Source organism: Poecilia reticulata, chromosome 6, assembly GCF_904066995.2.
Source record: "Poecilia reticulata chromosome 6, P_reticulata-male-v2, whole genome shotgun sequence".
Lineage (NCBI taxonomy): Eukaryota > Metazoa > Chordata > Actinopteri > Cyprinodontiformes > Poeciliidae > Poecilia > Poecilia reticulata.
The window spans coordinates 28,322,305-28,344,693 of NC_088835.1; the positions used below are offsets into that span (position 1 = coordinate 28,322,305).

Genomic DNA, 22,389 nt, shown 5'->3' on the forward strand with positions numbered 1-22,389 from the left:
AACAGAAATGTAAACAAGTACTTGAGACACATTAAAGTAGGAAATTACCCATCAGTGGCAAAAATATGCAAAAAAAAAAAATGTTTTATATTGTTTATTTTGAAAAAAGGCCTGAATTCAGTTTATTTTAAATGTAAAATAAGATAAAATTCTAAATGAACAAAAACCGACATATTCAGTTTTCAGGGCTGAAATGATTAATGGTTATGAATCGATTATTGAAATAATCAACAAATTTAATAATTAATCATTAGAGTATAAGGACCCAAAAAAAAGACATTGTTAAAGCAAAAACATATTCAGAGCAATAATTAAACATTTTGTTTTTAAGATAAAAAACTGTCTGTAAAACTAATACATTTAGTTTTACTTAACAGTAAAACTATAGTTACGATTTTATTCTCACCTGGTTCAAATTAACTAAAGGGGTTACTCTGTTATTGGACTTTAGGCTGTACAATCTTGGTTTTCTTATTTAAAACAGGAAATTGTCTATTTGCATTTTCATGTATTCTGTTTTTATGCTTTGTATAAAAAAGGCTTAAGAATAATTTATCATTAAAATAATTAACTGCAGCCCTAGTTTCTATAAACGCCTTTAAAATAACAATGGAGAGACGGCACCTTGCATATTAAACATGTATATCAGCTGTATGTATTATTTCAGTTTGTCTGGATTAAATGCTGTGGATGGATTATTATTTTCATAGATTACGTTTGAGTAGCCATGACATCCCTACGGGTTTATTTGTTGACCTCCACGTTGATTTCTGAGTCTTTCGTTACTGAAATGCCTGTTTAATTGTTTAGTTATCAGTTTTTTGACCTTTTTATTTATTTTTGTCTTTTCAGAGGTCCCCACATTTCAAGATCAGAAGAAAGCCGCCTTTGGAAATCTTATGGACGAAGGTGAGTGCAGGCAAACGGAAGAGCTGAATCATCACTGCTGTTTATGTTCGGAGACATAAATCTGCTGTATTTATTTACAATGTTTCTTGACACTGAGCTGGATCTTTTCATCACTCTCTCTATAGAGCTGCACTGATATGAAAATCATGGCCGATATTTACAGATGATATATTTTAATTGTGTTCCAAAAGATAGAATCACATAAGAATCCTGATTCTCACTTACTGCAATGCAGAGCTGATTTAAAGTGTCCCAAAGTCAATTTAAATAAATAAAACGGATCCACTGTCTGTTTTCCTCCGTTTTGTAACTGATGGTCCAGTTTGCAGCCGGTGCTGAAACGTACGCATTTGTGGAAAGCACCAAAACAGAGGAAACTAGAGAAACGAGAGAGAGATTCAGCCGACCCCGTCTTCGTTAAGGAAAACATTTGGATTTATTTTGGTTACGATTCTTCACTAAAGAACTGCAACGATTGTCTGATCGTTAAAAACCTTTTAGATGTAAAGGCAGCGCCGTCGTCCCTGGAGGAGGAGGAAGTCTCTGTTATCGCTTCGTTAAAGCAAAGCGAAGCGAAGCGATGGAGTAATTCCATATTGGCATGGAATAATATTTAACATTTAATAAATGTGAAAAGATAAATATTTTTATTAGAGCCAGTCAAACAGATTGCAAAGTTCAATTCTTATTATACATACACTAAAAATAATCCTGACAAAATAGTCCATCAAAAAAAAATACAATGCACCAGTTTCAGCCCCTTTTGTTGCTTTTTTAGCAAAAGAAAAAAAAGTTAAATGAAAAATAAAACTAGAGAACACACCCAACACTCTTCACATGTCAGCTCACCAAATTCAACCAAAAAAACAAAAACACATCAGATATTTACACTCATGCACCCAGTTACACCTTTAGTTGGGCGAAAAACCTCCAAGTTTGGAAAGGAGGAAATGAATCATTACCGCTTTTTGTAAAATCTTTGTGCACATCCTCGTAACGTGTATTTAATTTTCTCAAGCTTTAAAAAAACATAATGTCTTTAATCCACAGGGATATTTTATCAGACTTCCAGTGACAATAAAGAGCATCTAACAATTAAAGATGTAAAAGCAGTAATGTCCTTCAGTGCCGAAATTACCAAACATAGCAACAAATGGACAAAGCTGCAAATTCACTTTGAGGACAGAAGAAATGACTGAGAGGCAACTAAACCAAAAATTATATAATTTAGGACAGAAAAACAAGGCCAAGATGACACGGCGCCAAAAATAAAAGTTAAAGTCTGTGTTTGCCACTCTGCCTTGCAAAGCAAACAGGAGTGGATCATCAGGATCCTTTGCACATTAAAGCTGAAATCACCATGAATGTCCGATACTGATGTCAATGCAGATGTGTTGTGCTCAATATTGCAGTTGTCAACACATCAGCTAATGACTGAAATATTACGAAGGATATTATGTTCCAAATGCCATTTAATAAAAGTTTAACTAGCTTTGCCCTCGGCTGATGTTTAGATGTAACGCCTGAGATTATAAACCCCAAAGAGATTGGTGTGGCGTTGTGTAAACGTAAAGAGTCAGGAAAATGTGGATTTATGTTTTGAGTCCAGTTTTCTGCGAGTTTTAACGTTGCAAACCAACGAGAAGCTGGTGTTTTTTGGAGTCCTCACTGTGAGGAGAGTTGCCCAGGAGCTGCGGAAACCATAAACCGTGAGTGGAAAAGCCTCCCTGCCAACAACAAAAGAAGCTGCAGCCTGCGCTGCTTTAATCTCGGCACCTTGCTGGCACCACATGTGCTGGCTCAAGCAGCCATGCTATGTTTATCCGCCTGTCGCCGTCCGACGTGCAGAGAAGCAACTTTCACAGCTTCTGGGATCTGAAATGTTGAAATAATTACTCCAGATATGTCGTAAGCTTTTATTTGTGTCCTCGAAGCCCATCAGCCTGGCAGGCCTGTCGCAATAAGCATTAAATCAGTTAATTGATTGATGAATTAAAACAAGCTCCATAATTTCCACAGGCATATATGATCATTTTTCTCTGTTTCTACCAAAACTGGATGATAAAAATCTTCAGTCTGGTGATTTTGGTTTCAACTAAACCTGTTTTTGAAGGAAAATTTTGTTTTACACAGACTTTATAATTAATTTAATTTATTTTGTTAATTTATTTTGGATATTTGAACGTTCCAGTGTTAAATGTTAATTAGAATTTAAAGTTTATAGATCTTTGAAAATGTGTCACTGCATTATTATTGTCATTACCACTATATTACCTGAAAATGGTCTCAAAACAACAATATTATCGTTTATCGGAATAACTAACGTATCGTCCAGCAGAATTGATCACGACCGGCCCAGACCTGAGCGGAGCTACTGTTCTGGTTTTAGGGGGAAAAGCCGCGATAGTTTAATCTTCACAGTTGAAGTAATCTCAGTGCCCTCTGACCTTTGAGTCGTTAGGATCTCCAGACCGCCTGCAGTCAGTTCCTGGATCAGTGCAGGAAGTCTGCAGCGCCTGTCTGCTCAGTGTTTAAGTATGATGCATTCAGGCTCTCTGTGCCTCTTGGTAAATATTGGTGCTTAACGCAGCAAAAACATCTTAAAAGGCAAAAAGGTGGTAAAATCAAAACAAACTACAACTACAAAGCGTTGCTGCTACTTATTGCCTATCTTGGTAAGCAGTTAATTGCTTGATAAGTTAAAAGAGCTTGATCATTTCTGTTGTGGTTTAATATTTTTTGAAGACCAGTCTTGTTCACATTGTTATTTATGGTTTTGGTTGTGTGTGGTTTGTTTTCTGTTGTTGTTTTTAGTTTAATTTTGTGTTCTGAACTAAATTCTTGTTGGTCTTTGAGGAAGTGAATTTTCACTATTATGCCATAATTATTGTATTAATTGAAAATGGTGTCAAAACGTCAATATTATCTCATTCGTTTGAGGGACGACGTATTGTCCTGTATGACAGGTTTACATATGATGAGTCATATTACATCATCATCGTTTTCACATATCGTTTACGTTCCTGATCCCAGGTTGGACGAAACGACTCCTGAAGCTTCCCGACTCTCCTGTGTCCTGAATTGTTCTTCTCTGCTGCTAATCCTCTCAGCATGACGCTCCTAAAGCTCTCAGCTGTTATTTCTGCAGTTTCCTTCATGAGAACTGGTTCTAATTAATACACTGATAACTGATATTTACCAATATTATATATGGATACATACAGCCCCCCACTGTTTCAACAGCATGAACAAGCGACTGCGCCGCTGTCGTTGCTTCTCTGCTTCGGTTAAAGACTAACCTGCTCTGCAGGCGGTGCGGTTGCTTTGGCACAGAAAGGAGCAAATCTGTGATTAACTCGATGAACAAAATCTTCTTAAACATTCATTTCTGTTTTTATTGATTACACGGGACTATAAACGGCAAGTGCTGCCCAAGTTTTGTTGCCAAACATAAACAAAAAAGACAATTAAACCTGACAAATATATATTTTTTTATATTTACCTTTGATTTAATACAGCAACTCTGCAGCAACCCGTTTATATTCTGGATCTCCAATAATTCACAGCTTCCTTTTCTGCAAAACTTTGTCCACCTGGCTTTATTAAAATATTGTCTATTTAGTCGATTACTTTTTGAGGAGATAAAAACAACAAATGTCTTAACGAATAAATCTTTTCAGTTTTAATTGAAGGAAAGAAAAAAGTTCTCTCAACTTAGCAGTTTTGGACAAAGTTTGGACACAGAAATCAGTTGTTGGCCATAACAGCAGGAGTATTATTGGTTATTGATATCGGCCTAAATTTGCATACGGCTGCATCCTTAGAGCTAACGGTTGCTAAGGCAACAGTTTCAGCTCATCTGCCTGACGTCTCTCTGTGTAAATGAAGACAAAATAAAATATTTTCCTGATCAGTTTCTGCCAAAATCCCAGAAAAATTGTCTTTTTAGTAAGTAATTTTAAAATCTTTTTGATGATGAAAATACTGTCAGCACAGAGTCTGGAGCTGCGTTGATTTGGGTAAAAACTACCCAGATTTATGCAGTTACCTTTACTTGAGTAGTGTTTTTCTTAAAGTACTTTTAGGAGTTTTACTTGAGTAGTTTTATTATAAAGTATCTCTACTCATGAGTAAAATTTCTGTATTTTCTACCCACTGAATGAAAATCAAACATGTTTTAACCAAAAATCCACCAGACAGAAACAAACCTGCAGTTTCTGATAAAGTTTCATAAGTTTTTTTTTTATTAAAAGAAACTGATTTGGAAAATTTTATTTTGCCTGATTTTCATCCTTAAAATATCAACATTTCCACCTAAGTTTATATTTTGGTAAATGATCGTTTGATTAGTTACTCAGCACTTGAGGAGACGTTTTATAAAATACTCTTTTACTTGAATAATTTCTTGGACGGCTGCTTTTTACCTTTGCTTTAGTAAAACGTGCTGAAGTGTTTCTGCTCCTACTTGAGCAGATCTGTGTTACTCTGCCTGCGTCTCCGTTGCAGACTTGGTGCACGCAGGCCTCTGAATGTCCTGAACTAATTTGGTCTGTGCTGCTGTTAGCATGTTAAGAGCGGCTAATAATAGCCGCTAAGGCTGCAGCGCCGCCACGGCAGATGTTTAGAGGCATTTTCTGCCTCTGCAGCTGCTAACAACCTGCACATCTGCATCCCCGTCTGCACAGCTACCAGCTGCTTGTGTTCTGCTGCTCATTGTCGTCACTGTTTGTAGAATTATGTCAAAAGTTTCTAAATTAGAGCAACAAAAATAGGAGTATTTCTTAATTCTTATGTTTTTGTAAATCCCGCAGACCAAAGATCAGAGCTCAGAAGCTGCTGTTGTTGGTTAATACGTGTGCAGAATTAAATATTTAACAGCTTTCCTCAGCTGCTGTGTACATATTGTTCCCACCTGAATCTCTTCTCCTCCCACACACACGATGCCATCACTTCTCCACTGTCTGACTCCTGCACATCATTAGGGCTGGAAACCAGAACGAAGCGCGTCAGGTGGTAAAATGGGTGGGAAAGCTGATCTCCCACCCATTTCACAGCTTGGAGATGGTTTTTTTGTCTAAACCATGAAGCTAGTCAGGTTTTTATTCTGCTTTTGATTCATTTTATAAGTTGGAGCTGAGAATGATGATGATCCAAGCCGAGTGTCGTCGTCGTCCATCATTAGCATGAAAAGCTAGCGGCTACATTTCATTTGTGGCTTTCAGACACAAAGCAGCGTGATCAAAGCAGTTATTTCACAACCAGTAAATAGTTTAACCTGCAGCTCTTATTAGATGACATGTTCTGATGTTTAAGGATAATCCATGACACTAACTCATGGCAAAATAATAGATCATAAAAGGAATGACACTAAAAATGATTAAATTATAATGCATAACAACAATAATATAAATCCCCAAAAATATTTTTATTGACATTTTATTTATATTTCTCTTATTTTTTTCATATTTATCTTCTATGTTCTTATTTTTTTAGGTGCTTTTTTTACTAGCTTAATTATTTATTACTGTTTATTACTCCTCCACCCAAATGGAAATAATTTTAAACAATGAGAATAAGTTTCAGATAAAAATAATTTGAAATTCAAATACAAGTTTAGTATTTTTGCTACTGTTTTTAAAAAATGTTATGTATTTTTTCAGTTTTTATTACGGTTTTAATTTATTATAATTGTTTCTTGCATCCAAATGATAATAATGAAATACATTTTAAACTATAAGAATTGTCCTATAAAATATGAGGCATAATTGAGGGAGACCTCATTTTTTTAATATTGATATTTAACGCATTTTGTGGTTAAACTGAACTTTTAAACTAAGAGCAGGAACAATAAAGAGCTTAATTTTGTAACCTCATTTCTAAATTGTCTCTCTTCTTTACAGTTTTATTGTTTTAATATTGAATAGACAAAGAAAGGAAAACGTACTTGTATGCACAAACTCATTTGTTGTTGTTTTTCTCTCTGTGCCGTGGAGTTGCAATAAAAACCTGCTGTGTGGTTTTAGTCGCCACCTGAATCTGCTTTTATTTAAATTAAAGGTCAGCTGCAGGATGTAAAGGTTTTTATTTCCTCTGCTCTCTGCCATCGTCAGAAATGAGTCGCCAGACCGCCACCGCGCTGCCCACAGGAACCTCCAAGTGCCCCCCGTCTCAGCGCGTGCCCACCCTGTCAGGCACCACGGCCTCCAACAGCGACCTGGCCAGCCTGTTCGAGTGTCCCGTCTGCTTCGACTATGTGCTGCCCCCCATCCTGCAGTGTCAGTCCGGGCACCTGGTACGTCCTCCAGCTCAGGTTTAAACAACTGAAAGCACCAAAAATGTACAAGTATGTATAAGCAATAAATCAATTAATCCAATTAAGGGGTGCACCGATTTATTGGTGCCAATTTCCTTAATTTTGTGAGATCAGTGATTGGCTTATTTTTACATGTGAAGCTGATCTTATCCTCTGATGTCATCAACCTCGGCAAAGGTCTAAAAATCAACCACTGCTTTTTTTTTTTTCCTGTGAGACGTTTTACTGACAAACCGGCCGACCAGCTCATGTCTGCGCACTTACAGTTAACTATAGTCGCCACATTGCGACCAATTCAGCAACTTTCTTCACACGTTGAGCAACTTTTCAGACAAAAAACTGGTATCGGCCAAAATCGGAATCGGTAAGTTTAGGCCTTTTGAAAGATCGGTGAAACTGCAATCGGTGCACCTGTAAATCAAATGATAAATTAAAATGATCTAGAGGATTTCCAGTCGAACAACAACTGTTGGAGAGATGCTACAATTTAATGTCATATTTTACAACAGTCCTAGCTGCCACCTGTGCCTGGTTTCTCTGTCTAAGCTGAATGGTTAATATTTGACTTCATAATTTACTTGAATTATTGTCGTTTTGTTTTTTTATTTTGGATATTTAAAATGTTTTTCAGTTCCAGTGTTGAATATTCTTTAGAAATTAAAAGAATATTCTTTTAATTATGCCTTTTATCGTTGAAAATTGTCTCAAAATGACAATATTATTGTTTATTGTAATAATTTCTGGGATCATTTATCGTCCAGCTAAATTTATTCCACCTATAATCAGAGAACGTCTCATTTTAACCTCGTCTCCGACAGACTGGGGTCCGTTTGTTTCTCTGACTGAAAACATCGTCCCATATTTTCTCCAGGTGTGTTCCAACTGCCGGCCCAAGCTCACCTGCTGTCCCACCTGCAGGGGCCCGCTGGGCTCCATCAGGAACCTGGCCATGGAGAAGGTGGCCAACTCCGTCCTGTTCCCCTGCAAGTACGCGTCGTCGGGCTGCGAGGTCACGCTGCCGCACACCGACAAGACGGAGCACGAGGAGCTGTGCGAGTTCCGGCCGTACTCCTGCCCCTGTCCCGGCGCCTCCTGCAAGTGGCAGGGGTCGCTGGACGCCGTCATGCCGCACCTGATGCATCAGCACAAGTCCATCACCACGCTGCAGGTCAGAACCGCAACTAAACTAAGCGATTCGTACCTGCTAAACTCTTCCACATTTTGACATGGCTTTGAGTTTTTGTGTAAGATCAGCAAAAAGTCTCACCTGAGTGAAGTCATGATGCTGCCACCACCGTGTTTCACCATAACGAGGGTGTTTCTGGTATTTTCAGCCACACAGTCTGCAGGTCAGCCGGAATGTTTGGTTTCAAATGTTTCAGTTTTAAGTCAAATTAGAGTTTTTAACGAGCTGAATGTCATTAACCAATCACAGCAGAGCCTTTAACAAGCCGAATGACAGGAACCAATCAGAGCAGAGAACCTTTAACGAGCTGAATGTCAGTAACCAATCAGAGCAGAGAGCCTTTAACAAGCTGAATGTAATTAACCAATCACAGCAGAGCCTTTAACAAGCCGAATGACAGGAACCAATCAGAGCAGAGAACCTTTAACGAGCTGAATGTCAGTAACCAATCACAGCAGAGCCTTTAACAAGCCGAATGACAGGAACCAATTAGAGCAGAGAGCCTTTAACAAGCCGAATGTAATTAACCAATCAGAGCAGAGAGCCTTTAACAAGCTGAATGTCATTAACCAATCAGAGAAGAGAGCCTTTAACAAGCTGAATGTTGGGAACCAATCAGAGATGGGGAAAGACTTTCCTTTTTGATAAAACAATGTTGTAATTCTTTCCTCTCCTGACCTGAAAATATAGTTTTTATATTTTTTCTCTCTAAATACTTTGACATTTTGAATGTGGAGTTGAATTTATCTTATAAACCTCTTTTGAATAAAATCTGAGGCGGCAGGATGTTTTGTGGATGTTTTATCTCACACCAACAGTTCAGAGCGCCCTCTGCTGGACCACAGGATAAACTACCTGGAATAGATGTGACACAGTGAAGCAGCAGCAGGACTGAGCTGACTGTGTGGCGTTGACGTTCTGTGAGGATTCTGATGGTTCTCGTGTCGCTGCAGGGCGAGGACATCGTGTTCCTGGCGACGGACATCAACCTCCCGGGCGCGGTGGACTGGGTCATGATGCAGTCCTGCTTTGGCTTCCACTTCATGCTGGTCCTGGAGAAGCAGGAGAAGTACGACGGCCACCAGCAGTTCTTCGCCATCGTGCAGCTCATCGGGACGCGCAAGCAGGCAGAGAACTTCGCCTACCGGCTGGAGCTGAACGGCCACCGGCGCCGGCTCACCTGGGAGGCCACGCCCCGCTCCATCCACGAGGGCATCGCCACCGCCATCATGAACAGCGACTGCCTGGTGTTCGACACGTCGATCGCGCAGCTGTTCGCCGAGAACGGAAACTTGGGCATCAACGTCACCATCTCCATGTGCTGAGAACGTTCCGCAGGCGAGCGTCGGAGTGCAAGTTTGCCGGGGGGGGAAAACGGGGGGCCCGATCAGTCAGGAGCCCGGGCCCCTCCCTCTCTCTGCTACACCCCTGAGACATGGAACTGGACTGTGTTCGGGCAGCGCAGACGGCCCAGGGGTGCCGTATGGATGGATGAGTGGATGGATGGATGCGTTTAAAAAAACAAGGACGTAACTGTGTAGTGAGGACATCTTACACACTCGTGGGAGACTCGTGCACGCGCATGTGTCATAAACCCGATTAAAGTGAGAAGGTGTTTCCGTTTTCTCTCTCTCTCTCTCTCTCTCTCTCTCTCTCTCTCTCTCTGTCTGTGTCCATCTCAGATGTTCGTGTCGGGTCAGAAGCTAGCTTGCTAGCTAGCTTCCTTTTCTTCCTTTATTTTCCTCCCTCCATCTTTCCTAACCGGCCGACCCGATTCCGACTACGGCAACTGGAGCGGACGGCTGCAGTTCCCGACCGGAACCGGGTCTCTCAGTCTAGATTACAGAAGATTCATCCAAGTTCAGGAGGTTTTGGAGCGGATTGAGCTGAGGGGAAAGCTCTATTTCAGTTAGGATTTTATTTTATTTTTATTTTAACGTTTTTAGTTTCCGAACTCCAACCTGCTCTTTTTTTTTTTTTTTTTTTTTTTTACCTCCTGTGTCTAACACCCAACCTGGAACGAGAGGCACTTTCTACTGTTAAAAACATTGCTGTTATAAGTAAATAGAAGTATCATAATTCTCATTTTTTGTATTGAATTTTAAGAATTAAAAAGGCAGTTGTAAAACTTGTGGCTAAATTTCAGTGTTTGTAGTTAAGAAGAAAAAAAAAGTTAGTTTTTTCTCCAGAGTTGGGCTGTTTTCATCTCTGTCCTCCTGTGTGTGTTTCTTTTCTTCTGTGGAGGGAAGCCGTCGATCACACCTCCTCCCATCCCGTCTCGTTTGGAGTCTCGGTAATGTTGCTGCTCTTCCCCAGAAGCTCCTTGACTTCTTTCTGTTTTCATTTGTCATTAAATAAATCTATCTTTTTCATATCTGCCGCTGCGGTTTTTCTCGTCTCTTGAGGTTTATGGTTCTTGTTTTTAGTTTTAAAAGTCATCTGAAAACGGTAAATTTTGTTTCCTGTACAACTTTTCGGACAGATTTTAAGCTGTGAGTCATTATTTATGGACATGTTGACAGTTTTTCATTTGCAGAAACCAGAGATGCAAAGTTTCTCATTTGGGTCGACTTAATACCAACTTAAACTACACGGCTACAAAGAAATAGGCTGGGTAATGAATCGATTTTATCACATTTTAAAAAATTTTATCTTTAAAATCAGACTTAGTTTCTTTCTTTCTGAAATCCTATTTGTGTTTCACCAAATCCCTCTGGGTTTCCGTAGTTCGGAGTGATTCCAGGGCCGCCATCTTGTTTGACAACCTTTACTCACTACAACAGAATATTAGGACCAAGCTACATTTTTTATTTTTTTAATTACGAGAATTAGTCACAATATTAGGAGAGTGAAGTAATAATTTGATGAGAACTCCATCTTATGAGGTCATACATTATCAGAAACACTTCCTGTCTTAGCATCAAATTATCAGTATCAGAACTTCAAAACAATCGAAACTGATCTATTTGACATCACAATCTTTCTTTTATTCACTTCATTCAAGTTTATCTGTTTATTTTATATCTAAATTCTCTTTCATAATGGGAGTCGCCCGTTGGGACACAACGGCGTCTTAAGTTCAACGAAGAAGAAACAACGGCACCTACTAAAAGGTAATTTGTTCGTTTAAAATGTTATTGCATATATCCATTTAAATAAAACAAATCCCACGAATATGTTCAAAGACACAATTCAATATATTGTCTTAGATAATTTCTTTTTCTTCTTCTTTGGTTTCTGATAAATACCAAAAACTTGAGCTCGTTCTGACCGTTGAAACCTGCCAGGAAAACCAAATCGATGGTTTCTGATATATTTATTACCTTTAATGCATCTGAAATTCGCTCCGCTAATCAGAGGAGAACGGATCAAATATTTAAAACTATATTCTATTGACGTTTCAGCCCGGAAAACGAAAGTGAGCACCTCCCCCACGCGGCCACAACACGCATAACATCCTACATTTACAAACCAAACCGTTTTCAGGCAAACTTGGTGAAAACAAAGGTTTAAAATACGGACCCTGTCTAAAAATAACAGTTTATCTAAGATCTTTTAAAACAAAAATCTAAAATTTGAGTTTTAATCTCCATTTCCATGATTTTTCTAAAATTTCTGAGATTAATATCAAAATCTGACTTTTTTCTTGCAATTTTCCTACTCAGAAATTTCCCTTTTATCAAGAACATTTCAGAAATATCAATTTCTAATTTAAAAATATATATATATACAATAGCCCAATTACATGTGAATAAGTGCATTTTAAAATGGAAAATAAAAAAAGGAACAATGATGCACTTTAGGACAACAAAAATATTTTATTTCCTCTTGAAGTAAAAACGGCATCAAGTAAAATGACTAAATCAGATGTTTTCTGAAATTTAAAATGAAACGATGTAAACGTAGCTCAGATTTAGTAAAATGTAATTGAAATACTAAATTACTTAGATGTCTTCAAGTGACTTACAAGGTTCCTAAATCAAAAGTTTTTCAGGAGTTTTCCAACACGACTTCTGCTAAACCATCCAAGAACCTTCAGTAATTCAACATTTTGTTTATTGAAGGCTTAGAATTAGTCATTTAATTTTCACTTTAGCTCATTCCAGCTACTTTGTTATTTTATTAATAAACTGAATTCATCAAAAATAAATCCAGATGTCTTCAGGAAGAACAGCAGCTTTGACTCAAAGATGCAGCTTCCAGTTATTTCACATCTATAAATCGATATGATTAGTTTCCAACATGGCCGCCTCTGCTGGTTTCTCTTCAACATGGCCGCCTCTGCTGGTTTCCCTCACAGTTTGCTGCTGATCTGAGGGTGGGAATGCGACCCGGCTTTCGCTGGGAACCCGCCGTCAAAGGAGGCGTTCAGAACGTCGTCCAGGTTCCCGGCCATCACGAAGTCCAGGTCGGCCCGGACATTGGCCGGCAGCTCCTCCAGGTCTTTCTCATTCCGCTTCGGGAGGACGACCCGCTTCACGCCGGCTCGGTGCGCCGCCAAGACCTTATCCTTGATCCCGCCCACCTGACGGAAAGGGAAAAAAGAGATGATTTTCACAAAATAAACTCCAGGCGGATTGTTTTAACAGCTGATCTGTTCGTTTTGGAAAAAGATTTTTACAGCTTTGGATGAAAGAGGAGAAAAGAGGAGAAAAAAGGAGTCAAAGCAGCAGGAGAGGAAACGGGAAGCAGCGAGGATGAAAAATCAGAGTAATTTATGATTCCATGTTCCTGCAGTCAGGAGAGCGAAACCAAAAGCAGCTGGAAGGAGCTTCCTGTGGGAGCAGAACCGCTGGTAGAACCGCTGGTGGAACCGCTGCTCATCCAGTCTGAAGGAGACGGTCCTGACACAGTGGATGGGTGGATGGATGGAGGGATGGAGGGATCGAACGGTTCGGATCTGAATCCAGGTCCAGATGTGGACAAGAAGTGAACCTTCTCCGTTTTGAAGCTCCGCCCTGCAGAGCTGCTGAACCAGGAAGTTGGACCCGACGTTGAGCTCACCGGCAGCACCAGGCCTCTCAGCGTGATCTCTCCGGTCATCGCCACGTCTGACCTGACCAGCCGGCCGCTGAACAGAGACGCCAGGCAGGTTACCATGGTGACGCCGGCAGAGGGGCCATCCTTGGTGACGGCTCCGGCGGGGAAGTGGAGGTGAATGTCCGTCCCCTCCATCGGATCCGGACCGCCCACAACTAGGCAGACGCACACACACACACACACACACACACACACACACACACACACACACACACAGATCCAGTCACTGAGCGGCTCCGACGGGCAGCTTCTCTTTGCAACACTGAATTTTGATTTATTTTTTTTCCCCCCTGAAATCCATTTTTTTAATTTCTGAAATCTGATTTTTATTTTATTTTTGCTCACAGCTCAAAGCTTTTTGTGGAGCACGGACTGAAACTTCTGCAGAGGAATCTGTTTGGATGGGAAGCCAAGAATAAAAATGGACGGATTTTGATCTGCTGCAGACTTTAAAAGCTCATAGTTATGATTTTCAGACGTTGTTTACGTCTCGATCTTATTAGAAAAAAACAAAGTTATGAAATTACAGGAAGAATACATGTAATTTAATTATTCTTATGACTTTATTCCCATATTTTGACTTTACTCTGGTAATTGTATTTTTATATATTTTATTTTTCTTATTGTAACCCTGACACTCCATCATAGAATCGGTTCGTTCAGACTGCTTTGCCCTGGACTCACGGTTGGTGAGCTGGTAGGTCCTGGCGTTCGCTCGCAGCCAGCTGATGGCCAGATGGGCGGACTCCTTCATGACGTCGCCCAGCTGACCCGTCAGTGTCAGCTGACCTTCGCCCTCCATGCGGCTGGCCTCCACGAACATGATCTCCCCGCCGAGCGGCGTCCAGGCGAGACCCAGAGCCACGCCGGGCAGCGTGAGCCGCTCAGAGACCTGCGGACACACGGAGAGCCAAGGGAGGAAAGCTCAGGGGCCCAACAGGTTCCAGAGGGTCCAACAGGTACCCGAGGGGCCCAACAGGTTCCCGAGGGGCCCAACAGGATTCCAAAGGGCCCAACAGGTACCCGAGGCCGTCCTGCTTACCTCCATGTCGAACAGCGGCGGCCCCAGGATGTCCTTCAGGGCCACATGATCGATCACAATGGGCATCTCTGGAGGCGCCGCCTTATCTGACGAAAATACAACAAAACCTTGGATATAGATATATATCTATAGATGGATGGATGGACATTCAGTCGAAGCACACCAGGAAGTTCATCTCTGAATGACTCAAAACAACCAAACGAATCTTTTGGAGTGGCCTAGTCAAAGTAGAAACCTAAATCACCAACAACTTAAAAAGTAGATCCACACAGAATAGAATGTTATGTTTTGGACAAGATCTATTTACTATGTAATCTCCCTTTAGGATCAATAAAGCATTTTTGAATTTGAATAAAATGTTTAATGTTGCAGCTCTGCTGGGATGGAAACCGTCCAATGAGGCTGAATTAAATTAATTTAAACTACCAAAAGCGTCCAACCTTCCTGCTGCTGTTCCTGCCCAGAGGGCGTCGCCTCCTTCACTCTGTGACCTTCAGCGACCTTGACGGCCACGGCTCGACAGATGGCGCCGATCTTCCTCTCCAGGGAGCGCACACCTGCCTCCCGGGTGTACCTGTCGGAGCGGCGACAGGAAACGAAACCTGCGTCAGCGTAACACACGGCGGCTACACCAGGTGGCGCTGCTTAGGAAAACTACAGCAGCTTGGAAAATATTCAGTAGAAGAAGAAAAACTTAAAGGTGCCTCCAACCGAGACGGTTCTGCAGAACACAAAAACCAAAATCCTGTGGTTCTGATCGGGTTACAGTAGCTTAACACCAGATCATTCAGGTAGAACCTGGAATCACCCCACAGAGATACCAGGCTTCATCCCAGCACTTTGACCCTGAGGTCAGGCCGTGAGGCGGGTCGGTGTCCGACCCAGACCCGGTTCTGTTGGCCCGGCGGTACCTGCTGATGACGTTCTGGGTGGAGTCCTGAGGGAGGAGCAGCTGCTGAGGCGTCAGGCCGTGCTGCTCCAGCTGGTTTGGGATCAGGTGGCGGTGAGCGATCTCCAGCTTCTCCTCCTGCGTGTAACCTGGAGGCCCGGAAAAACAAGATGGCCGACATTAAGGGAGGGAGGGCGTCCAACCAACGTCAAACATCCAACCAACATCCAACTGATTTCCAACTGACATCCAACCAACATTCAACTGACATCCAACTGATTTCCAGCTGACATCCAACCAACATTCAACTGACATCCAGCTGACATCCAACCAACATCCAACTGATTTCCAACTGACATCCAACCAACATTCAACTGACATCCAGCTGACATCCAACCAACATTCAACTGACATCCAACCAACATTCAACTGACATCCAACAAACATTCAGCTGACATCCAACAAACATTCAACATCCAGCTGACATCCAACCAACATTCAACTGACATCCAACTGATTTCCAACTGACATCCAACCAACATTCAACTGACATCCAACAAACATTCAGCTGACATCCAACAAACATTCAACATCCAGCTGACATCCAACCAACATTCAACTGACATCCAACTGATTTCCAGCTGACATCCAACCAACATTCAACTGACATCCAGCTGACATCCAACCAACATTCAACTGACATCCAGCTGACATCCAACCAACATTCAACTGACATCCAGCTGACATCCAACCAACATTCAACTGACATCCAACCAACATTCAACTGACATCCAACTGACATCCAACAAACATCCTGCTGACATCCAACCAACATCCAGCTGACATCCAACAAACATCCTGCTGACATCCAACCAACATCCAGCTGACATCCAACCAACATCCAGCCTACATCCAGCTGACATCCAACCAACATTCAACTGACATCCAACAAACATCCAACATCCAGCTGACATCCAACAAACATCCTGCTGACATCCAACCAACATTCAACTGACATCCAACAAACATCCAACATCCTGCTGACATCCAACCAACATCCTGCTGACATCCAACCAACATCCAGCTGACACCCAACCAACATCCAGCTGACATCCAACTGACATCCACTAAACATTCAACTGACATCCAACAAACATCCAACATCCTGCTGACATCCAACCAACATCCTGCTGACATCCAACCAACATCCAGCTGACACCCAACCAACATCCAGCTGACATCCAACTGACATCCACTAAACATTCAGCTGACATCCAACCAACATCCAACAAACATCCTGCTGACATCCAACCAACATTCAACATCCTGCTGACATCCAACCAACATCCAGCTGACATCCAACTGACATCCACTAAACATTCAGCTGACATCCAACCAACATTCAACAAATATCCTGCTGACATCCAACCGACATCCAGCTGACATCCAACCAACATCCAACTGATATCCAACCGACATCCAGCTGACATCCAACCAACATCCAACTGATATCCAACCGACATCCAGCTGACATCCAACCAACATCCAACTGATATCCAACAAACATTCAACATCCAGCTGACATCCAACCAACATCCAGCTGACATCCAACCAACATTTGATTGACCTCCAACCAACATCCAGCATCCAACTGACATCTAACCAATATTCAACTGACATCCAGCATCCAACCAATATTCAACTGACATTTAACTAACATCCAACAAACATCCAACTGACATCCAACCAACATTCAACAAGCATCCAACTGGAATCCAACCAACATCCAGCTGACATCCAACTGACATCCACTAAACATTCAGCTGACATCCAACCAACATTCAACAAATATCCTGCTGACATCCAACCGACATCCAGCTGACATCCAACCAACATCCAACTGATATCCAACCGACATCCAGCTGACATCCAACCGACATCCAGCTGACATCCAACCAACATCCAACTGATATCCAACCGACATCCAGCTGACATCCAACCAACATCCAACTGATATCCAACTGACATCCACTAAACATCCAGCTGACATCCAACCAACATCCAGCCTACATCCAGCTGACATCCAACCAACATTCAACTGACATCCAACAAACATCCAACATCCAGCTGACATCCAACAAACATCCTGCTGACATCCAACCAACATTCAACTGACATCCAACAAACATCCAACATCCTGCTGACATCCAACCAACATCCTGCTGACATCCAACCAACATCCAGCTGACACCCAACCAACATCCAGCTGACATCCAACTGACATCCACTAAACATTCAACTGACATCCAACAAACATCCAACATCCTGCTGACATCCAACCAACATCCTGCTGACATCCAACCAACATCCAGCTGACACCCAACCAACATCCAGCTGACATCCAACTGACATCCACTAAACATTCAGCTGACATCCAACCAACATCCAACAAACATCCTGCTGACATCCAACCAACATTCAACATCCTGCTGACATCCAACCAACATCCAGCTGACATCCAACTGACATCCACTAAACATTCAGCTGACATCCAACCAACATTCAACAAATATCCTGCTGACATCCAACCGACATCCAGCTGACATCCAACCAACATCCAACTGATATCCAACCGACATCCAGCTGACATCCAACCAACATCCAGCTGACATCCAACCAACATCCAACTGATATCCAACAAACATTCAACATCCAGCTGACATCCAACCAACATCCAGCTGACATCCAACCAACATTTGATTGACCTCCAACCAACATCCAGCATCCAACTGACATCTAACCAATATTCAACTGACATCCAGCATCCAACCAATATTCAACTGACATTTAACTAACATCCAACAAACATCCAACTGACATCCAACCAACATTCAACAAGCATCCAACTGGAATCCAACCAACATCCAGCTGACATCCAACCAACATCCAGCATCCATCTGATGGCCATCTGACATACAGCCAGCATCCAACTGACATTCAACGAACTGACATCGAATCAACGGCCAACCAACATCTCTAGATGATAACCAACCAACCAACCAACCAACCAACCAATCGCTTATTCACCCGTCCAATCAGCCAACATTCATCCACCTATCCAACCAGCACATGTCCAATCATCCATTTACTGCAGTTTCTCCTGCAGTAAACAATCCCAGAGCATGATACTGCCACCCTCGTACTTTACAGTTGAGACTTTGTTCTCAATTTGGAAAGTTTCCTCTTTTTTTCCTCTAAACTAAAAAAGTGATTACGGCCCATCAGTTTTTTAATAATAATAATAATAATAATAATAATAATAATAATAATAACTAGAAAATTCCTGCAGAAATTTTAAAGGGGCATGCCAAAGTGTGCCCGTCGGCTTTGATGCAGCGTTATGATGTTAAAAATTAGCATTAATGCTAAAGAAAGCTGCAACGTAGTCAATAACCTGTGGAGAGGAAGAAGCATGTTGACTAAGCTGTACTTGTACCATTCATTATGTTAAAATTGATGCATAAGCTAAAATTAGCCAATATGCTAATGTTAGCTTAAATGCTGGCAGTAGCATGTGGAGCAACAGGACCATGTTGTTTTAATTTTACTACTCCATTCGGTATACTAAACATGTCTAATTAATGAGAAAATTTGCTAAAAGCTAACTATAGGTAAAAGTGCTAGTACACTAGTCAAAGGAAGTGAAATGCTAATGTTTGTGCTAATGTTAATGAACTGCCTTGCTGCACAAGGCAGATAGTGAACTGCGCAAGGCAGTTCACTATCTTGAGAAATAAATAACATAAAAAAAGCTTATATTATTGGTGCACTAACACGAGAGGAATATGCAGACTTTTATTTTGAAACTTTCAGTTAGCGTCTTTTTAACTACCACACCGATTCATTGTGTTACTGTAGTTTGTTTAAACCAGTCACATAAAGGCCAAAAGAGTAATGACCTGATGTGAAAAATGTAAAGGCTTTTATTTTGAAACTTTCAGTAAGCTTTATTTAGAATAGCTTTAAAATAGCTTTTTTATTTACAGTGGATTACACACTAATCCAATGTGTAACTGTGGTTTGGTTAATCCAGCTAAATAATGCCCCATACAGCAAGCAGATCTAAGAGCCAGCTCATCACTATGTGCTATTTGAGAGTTCCGCCATGTTGTAGTTCTGACCTTCAGTCATTGTAGTTCTAAAGAGCAGCTCAACTATCGTGTGAGTGAGACACAAAGGGATAAACAGATTCTAACGGTTTGAAGCAGTTAGTTTATCTGAACAAAGCAGTCCAAACATCTCCATCCTATACAGGATCTTTTAGAGTGATCCGAAAACCGTGTGAAGCATGTAGTCAAGGGGGCTCAAATGCTAATGTTTGTGCTAATGTTAATGAACTGCCTTGCTGTGCAAGGCAGTTCACTATCCTGAGAAACAAATAACATAAAAAAGGCTAATATTATTGCACCGCCTTCGGCGGTGCACTAACACTAGAGGAGTAGGCAGACTTTTAATTTGAAACTTTCAGTAAGCTTCATTTTAATGACCACGCTAATTCAATGTGCAACTCTGGTTTGTTTAAACCAGTCCCATAAAGCAGAAAAGACCAATAACCTGATGTGAAAAATGTCAGGGCTTTTATTTTGAAATTTTCAGTAAGCTTCATTTTAAATAGACACACTAATCCAATGTGTAACAGTGGTTTGGTTAATCCACCAATATAATGGCCAAAACAGCAAGTAGCTCTACATTCCAGCTCAGCCCTCCTCTGTAATAACTGAATGATCCGCCATGTTGTAGTTCTGACCTTCTGCTCTGCCCTCTGTATTAAGGTGTTTCACCATGTTTAGAACTACAGACACCTTGTAGGCCAAACCAGCAGTTGCCATAGCGATCAAGCCTCTGCCAACTGCTGTGTGTGTGTGAGAGACACTTCATGTAACTTTGAGAACACCCAGTCACTTTTAATGAAAAAAGCAGTCTGAACGACCCCTTCCCGTTCCGGAACCGTTATGCCGATCCAAAATCCGTTTGAAGCATATGAGAGGGCTACTTGTCGTCTCTGATAGTCCCGTGATTCATATCTGTAGGTTATTCACAATAATTGCACTGATGAGAGAAAAATGGTGTGTGGTGAGCTCAGTAATTTTTCAAAAACCTATATTAAACACTGAGGAGGAGCGTCAGTTGGTCATGTCCCATCACTTTGCTCTGAAGCACCTGGACAGAAAACCGTAAGCCCTAGAGAAATTTCGAAAACATTTTACCGGAGCAGACATGCGGTGCTATTTCCTGACCAACTTTCATACCAATAGCACAAGTTTTACGGCCATGAGAGCGATTTCAAAATTATTTTTGGGTCAAAATTCCACCCTGTTCCTCACTCTAAAAAGCGGCAGTTGGTTTCAGTTACACTCTAACGTTTCGGCAGTTGGAAATTTCGCTCGTTTTTCGCTTTTTACGTCGCCGTCGTAACTCCGATCCCCTATAAAAGTAATAGCTCCCTTCTCGGCATCGAGCCGCACGATTTGATACCACTTTTGTGGGTGGGCACGCAGCGGTACGAGCCGCATTAACGGTGACGGAAGAATAAACCTATAATAGAAAATTCCTGCAGAAATTTTAAAGGGGCATGCCAAAGTGTGCCCGTCGGCTTTGAGCCAGTGTTTTTATACTAAAAATTAGCATTAATGCTAAAGAAAGCTGCAACGTAGTCAATAACCTGTGGAGAGGCAGAAGCATGTAGAATAATCTGTACTTGTACCATTCATTATGTTAAAATTGATGCATATGCTAAAATTAGCCAATATGCTAATGTTAGCTCAAATGCTGGCAGTAGGATGTGGAGCAACACGACCATGTTGTTTTAATTTTACTACTCTATTCAGTATACTAAACATTTCTAATTAATGAGAAAATTAGGTAAAAGCTAACTTTAGGTAAAAGTGCTAGTGCACTAGTCATAGACAGTGAAATGCTAACTTTTGTACAAATGCTAATGACCTGCCTTGCTGAGCATCACCGCTCTTTTCCTACGAATCCTCTTCTGCTCTCTGTCAGGTTTGTGATCTGTAGCATCGCAGGCGCTGCGTCTGTGCCGCTGGTTCCTTAAAGGAGCAGCGACGTTATTTTCTGTCCATAGACTTTTAATCAGCTATTTATTCTTATTTATGTCAGATTTTAACATGGGGGGACATATGTGTAATGGTTATAGTCTTGAATCAGTAGTATAATGCTGAAAACACAAGCAGTTGTAAATACCAGTAAACCCTACAGTGCAGTCCTGGGGAGCTGCAGTTCCAGACACTCTGTTCTTCTGTTGCTATGGTAATTAATCCCCTGCAGCTGTGAGAGCCAAAGAGCGGGAAAATCCTCTTCAGACACAGTTTCTATACTTGGGAGACACCAGGCGTCAGTCTGAAGGACCCTGACAAAAAGCATAAGCCCTAGCAAATTTTTGTAAACATTGTACATGAGCAGGCATGTGTATCTATGTTATGACCAACTTTCAGACCAATAGGGCGATATTTATGCCTGTGAGGGGGATTTAAAAAGGGTTTTTGAGTCAGCCATAAACAGTCCTGTGTGTGTGTTTCATAGAGAAAGATTACTGATTCTGTGAGACACAAAATCTCAAATTTTTTCGTTTTTATTAATTTATGTAATCATTTTAACTCCAATCCCCAATAAAAGTAATAGCTCACTTGCCGGGATTGAGCCGCACGTTTTGATACCACTTTTGTGGGTCAGCATGCAGCGGTACGAGCCGCATTAACGGTAACGGAAGAATAATAAATTATATTTATAATAATAAAGAGACATTCTATTGGGTGTAGAACAATAGGTGCCTGCCATGCAATGCATGGAGGCAGTACTGACTTGCTTCGCAAGTCAGTACTGCTCTCCTTATGCATTGCTATGGCATGCCCCTAATAAAGAGGCGTTCTATTAGGTGTAGAACAATAGGTGCCTGCCATGCAATGCATGGAGGCAGTACTGACTTGCTTCGC

At 41.2% G+C, this 22,389-nt stretch overlaps 2 protein-coding genes across 5 annotated transcripts in view; one reads left to right on the forward strand and one right to left on the reverse strand.

Moving 5' to 3' along the window:
• The window catches only part of siah1 (siah E3 ubiquitin protein ligase 1), a 31,837-nt gene extending 21,055 nt beyond the window's left edge, over window positions 1–10,782 (forward strand). For both annotated transcript variants that reach the window (XM_008412574.2, XM_008412573.3), the window contains exons 2-5: window positions 853–909; window positions 7,020–7,201; window positions 8,094–8,390; window positions 9,362–10,782. In XM_008412574.2, the coding sequence (XP_008410796.1) occupies window positions 900–909; window positions 7,020–7,201; window positions 8,094–8,390; window positions 9,362–9,733 (861 nt within the window). In that variant the 5' untranslated portion in view covers window positions 853–899 and the 3' untranslated portion in view covers window positions 9,734–10,782. The remainder of the gene's footprint in view (window positions 1–852; window positions 910–7,019; window positions 7,202–8,093; window positions 8,391–9,361) is intronic.
• Window positions 10,783–12,206: 1,424 nt separating this feature from the next.
• Window positions 12,207–22,389, reverse strand: part of lonp2 (lon peptidase 2, peroxisomal) — a 32,876-nt gene continuing 22,693 nt past the window's right edge. The window contains exons 12-17 of one of the 3 annotated variants that reach the window (XM_008412572.3): window positions 15,402–15,528; window positions 14,931–15,064; window positions 14,491–14,576; window positions 14,133–14,340; window positions 13,413–13,603; window positions 12,207–12,933 (exon numbers count right to left, since the gene is read on the reverse strand). In XM_008412572.3, the coding sequence (XP_008410794.1) occupies window positions 12,703–12,933; window positions 13,413–13,603; window positions 14,133–14,340; window positions 14,491–14,576; window positions 14,931–15,064; window positions 15,402–15,528 (977 nt within the window). In that variant the 3' untranslated portion in view covers window positions 12,207–12,702. Of the gene's footprint in view, window positions 13,604–14,132; window positions 14,341–14,490; window positions 14,577–14,930; window positions 15,065–15,401; window positions 15,529–22,389 lie in introns of all 3 variants that reach the window. The other 2 variants (XR_001776738.2, XM_081608329.1) reach the window with 2 other exon arrangements.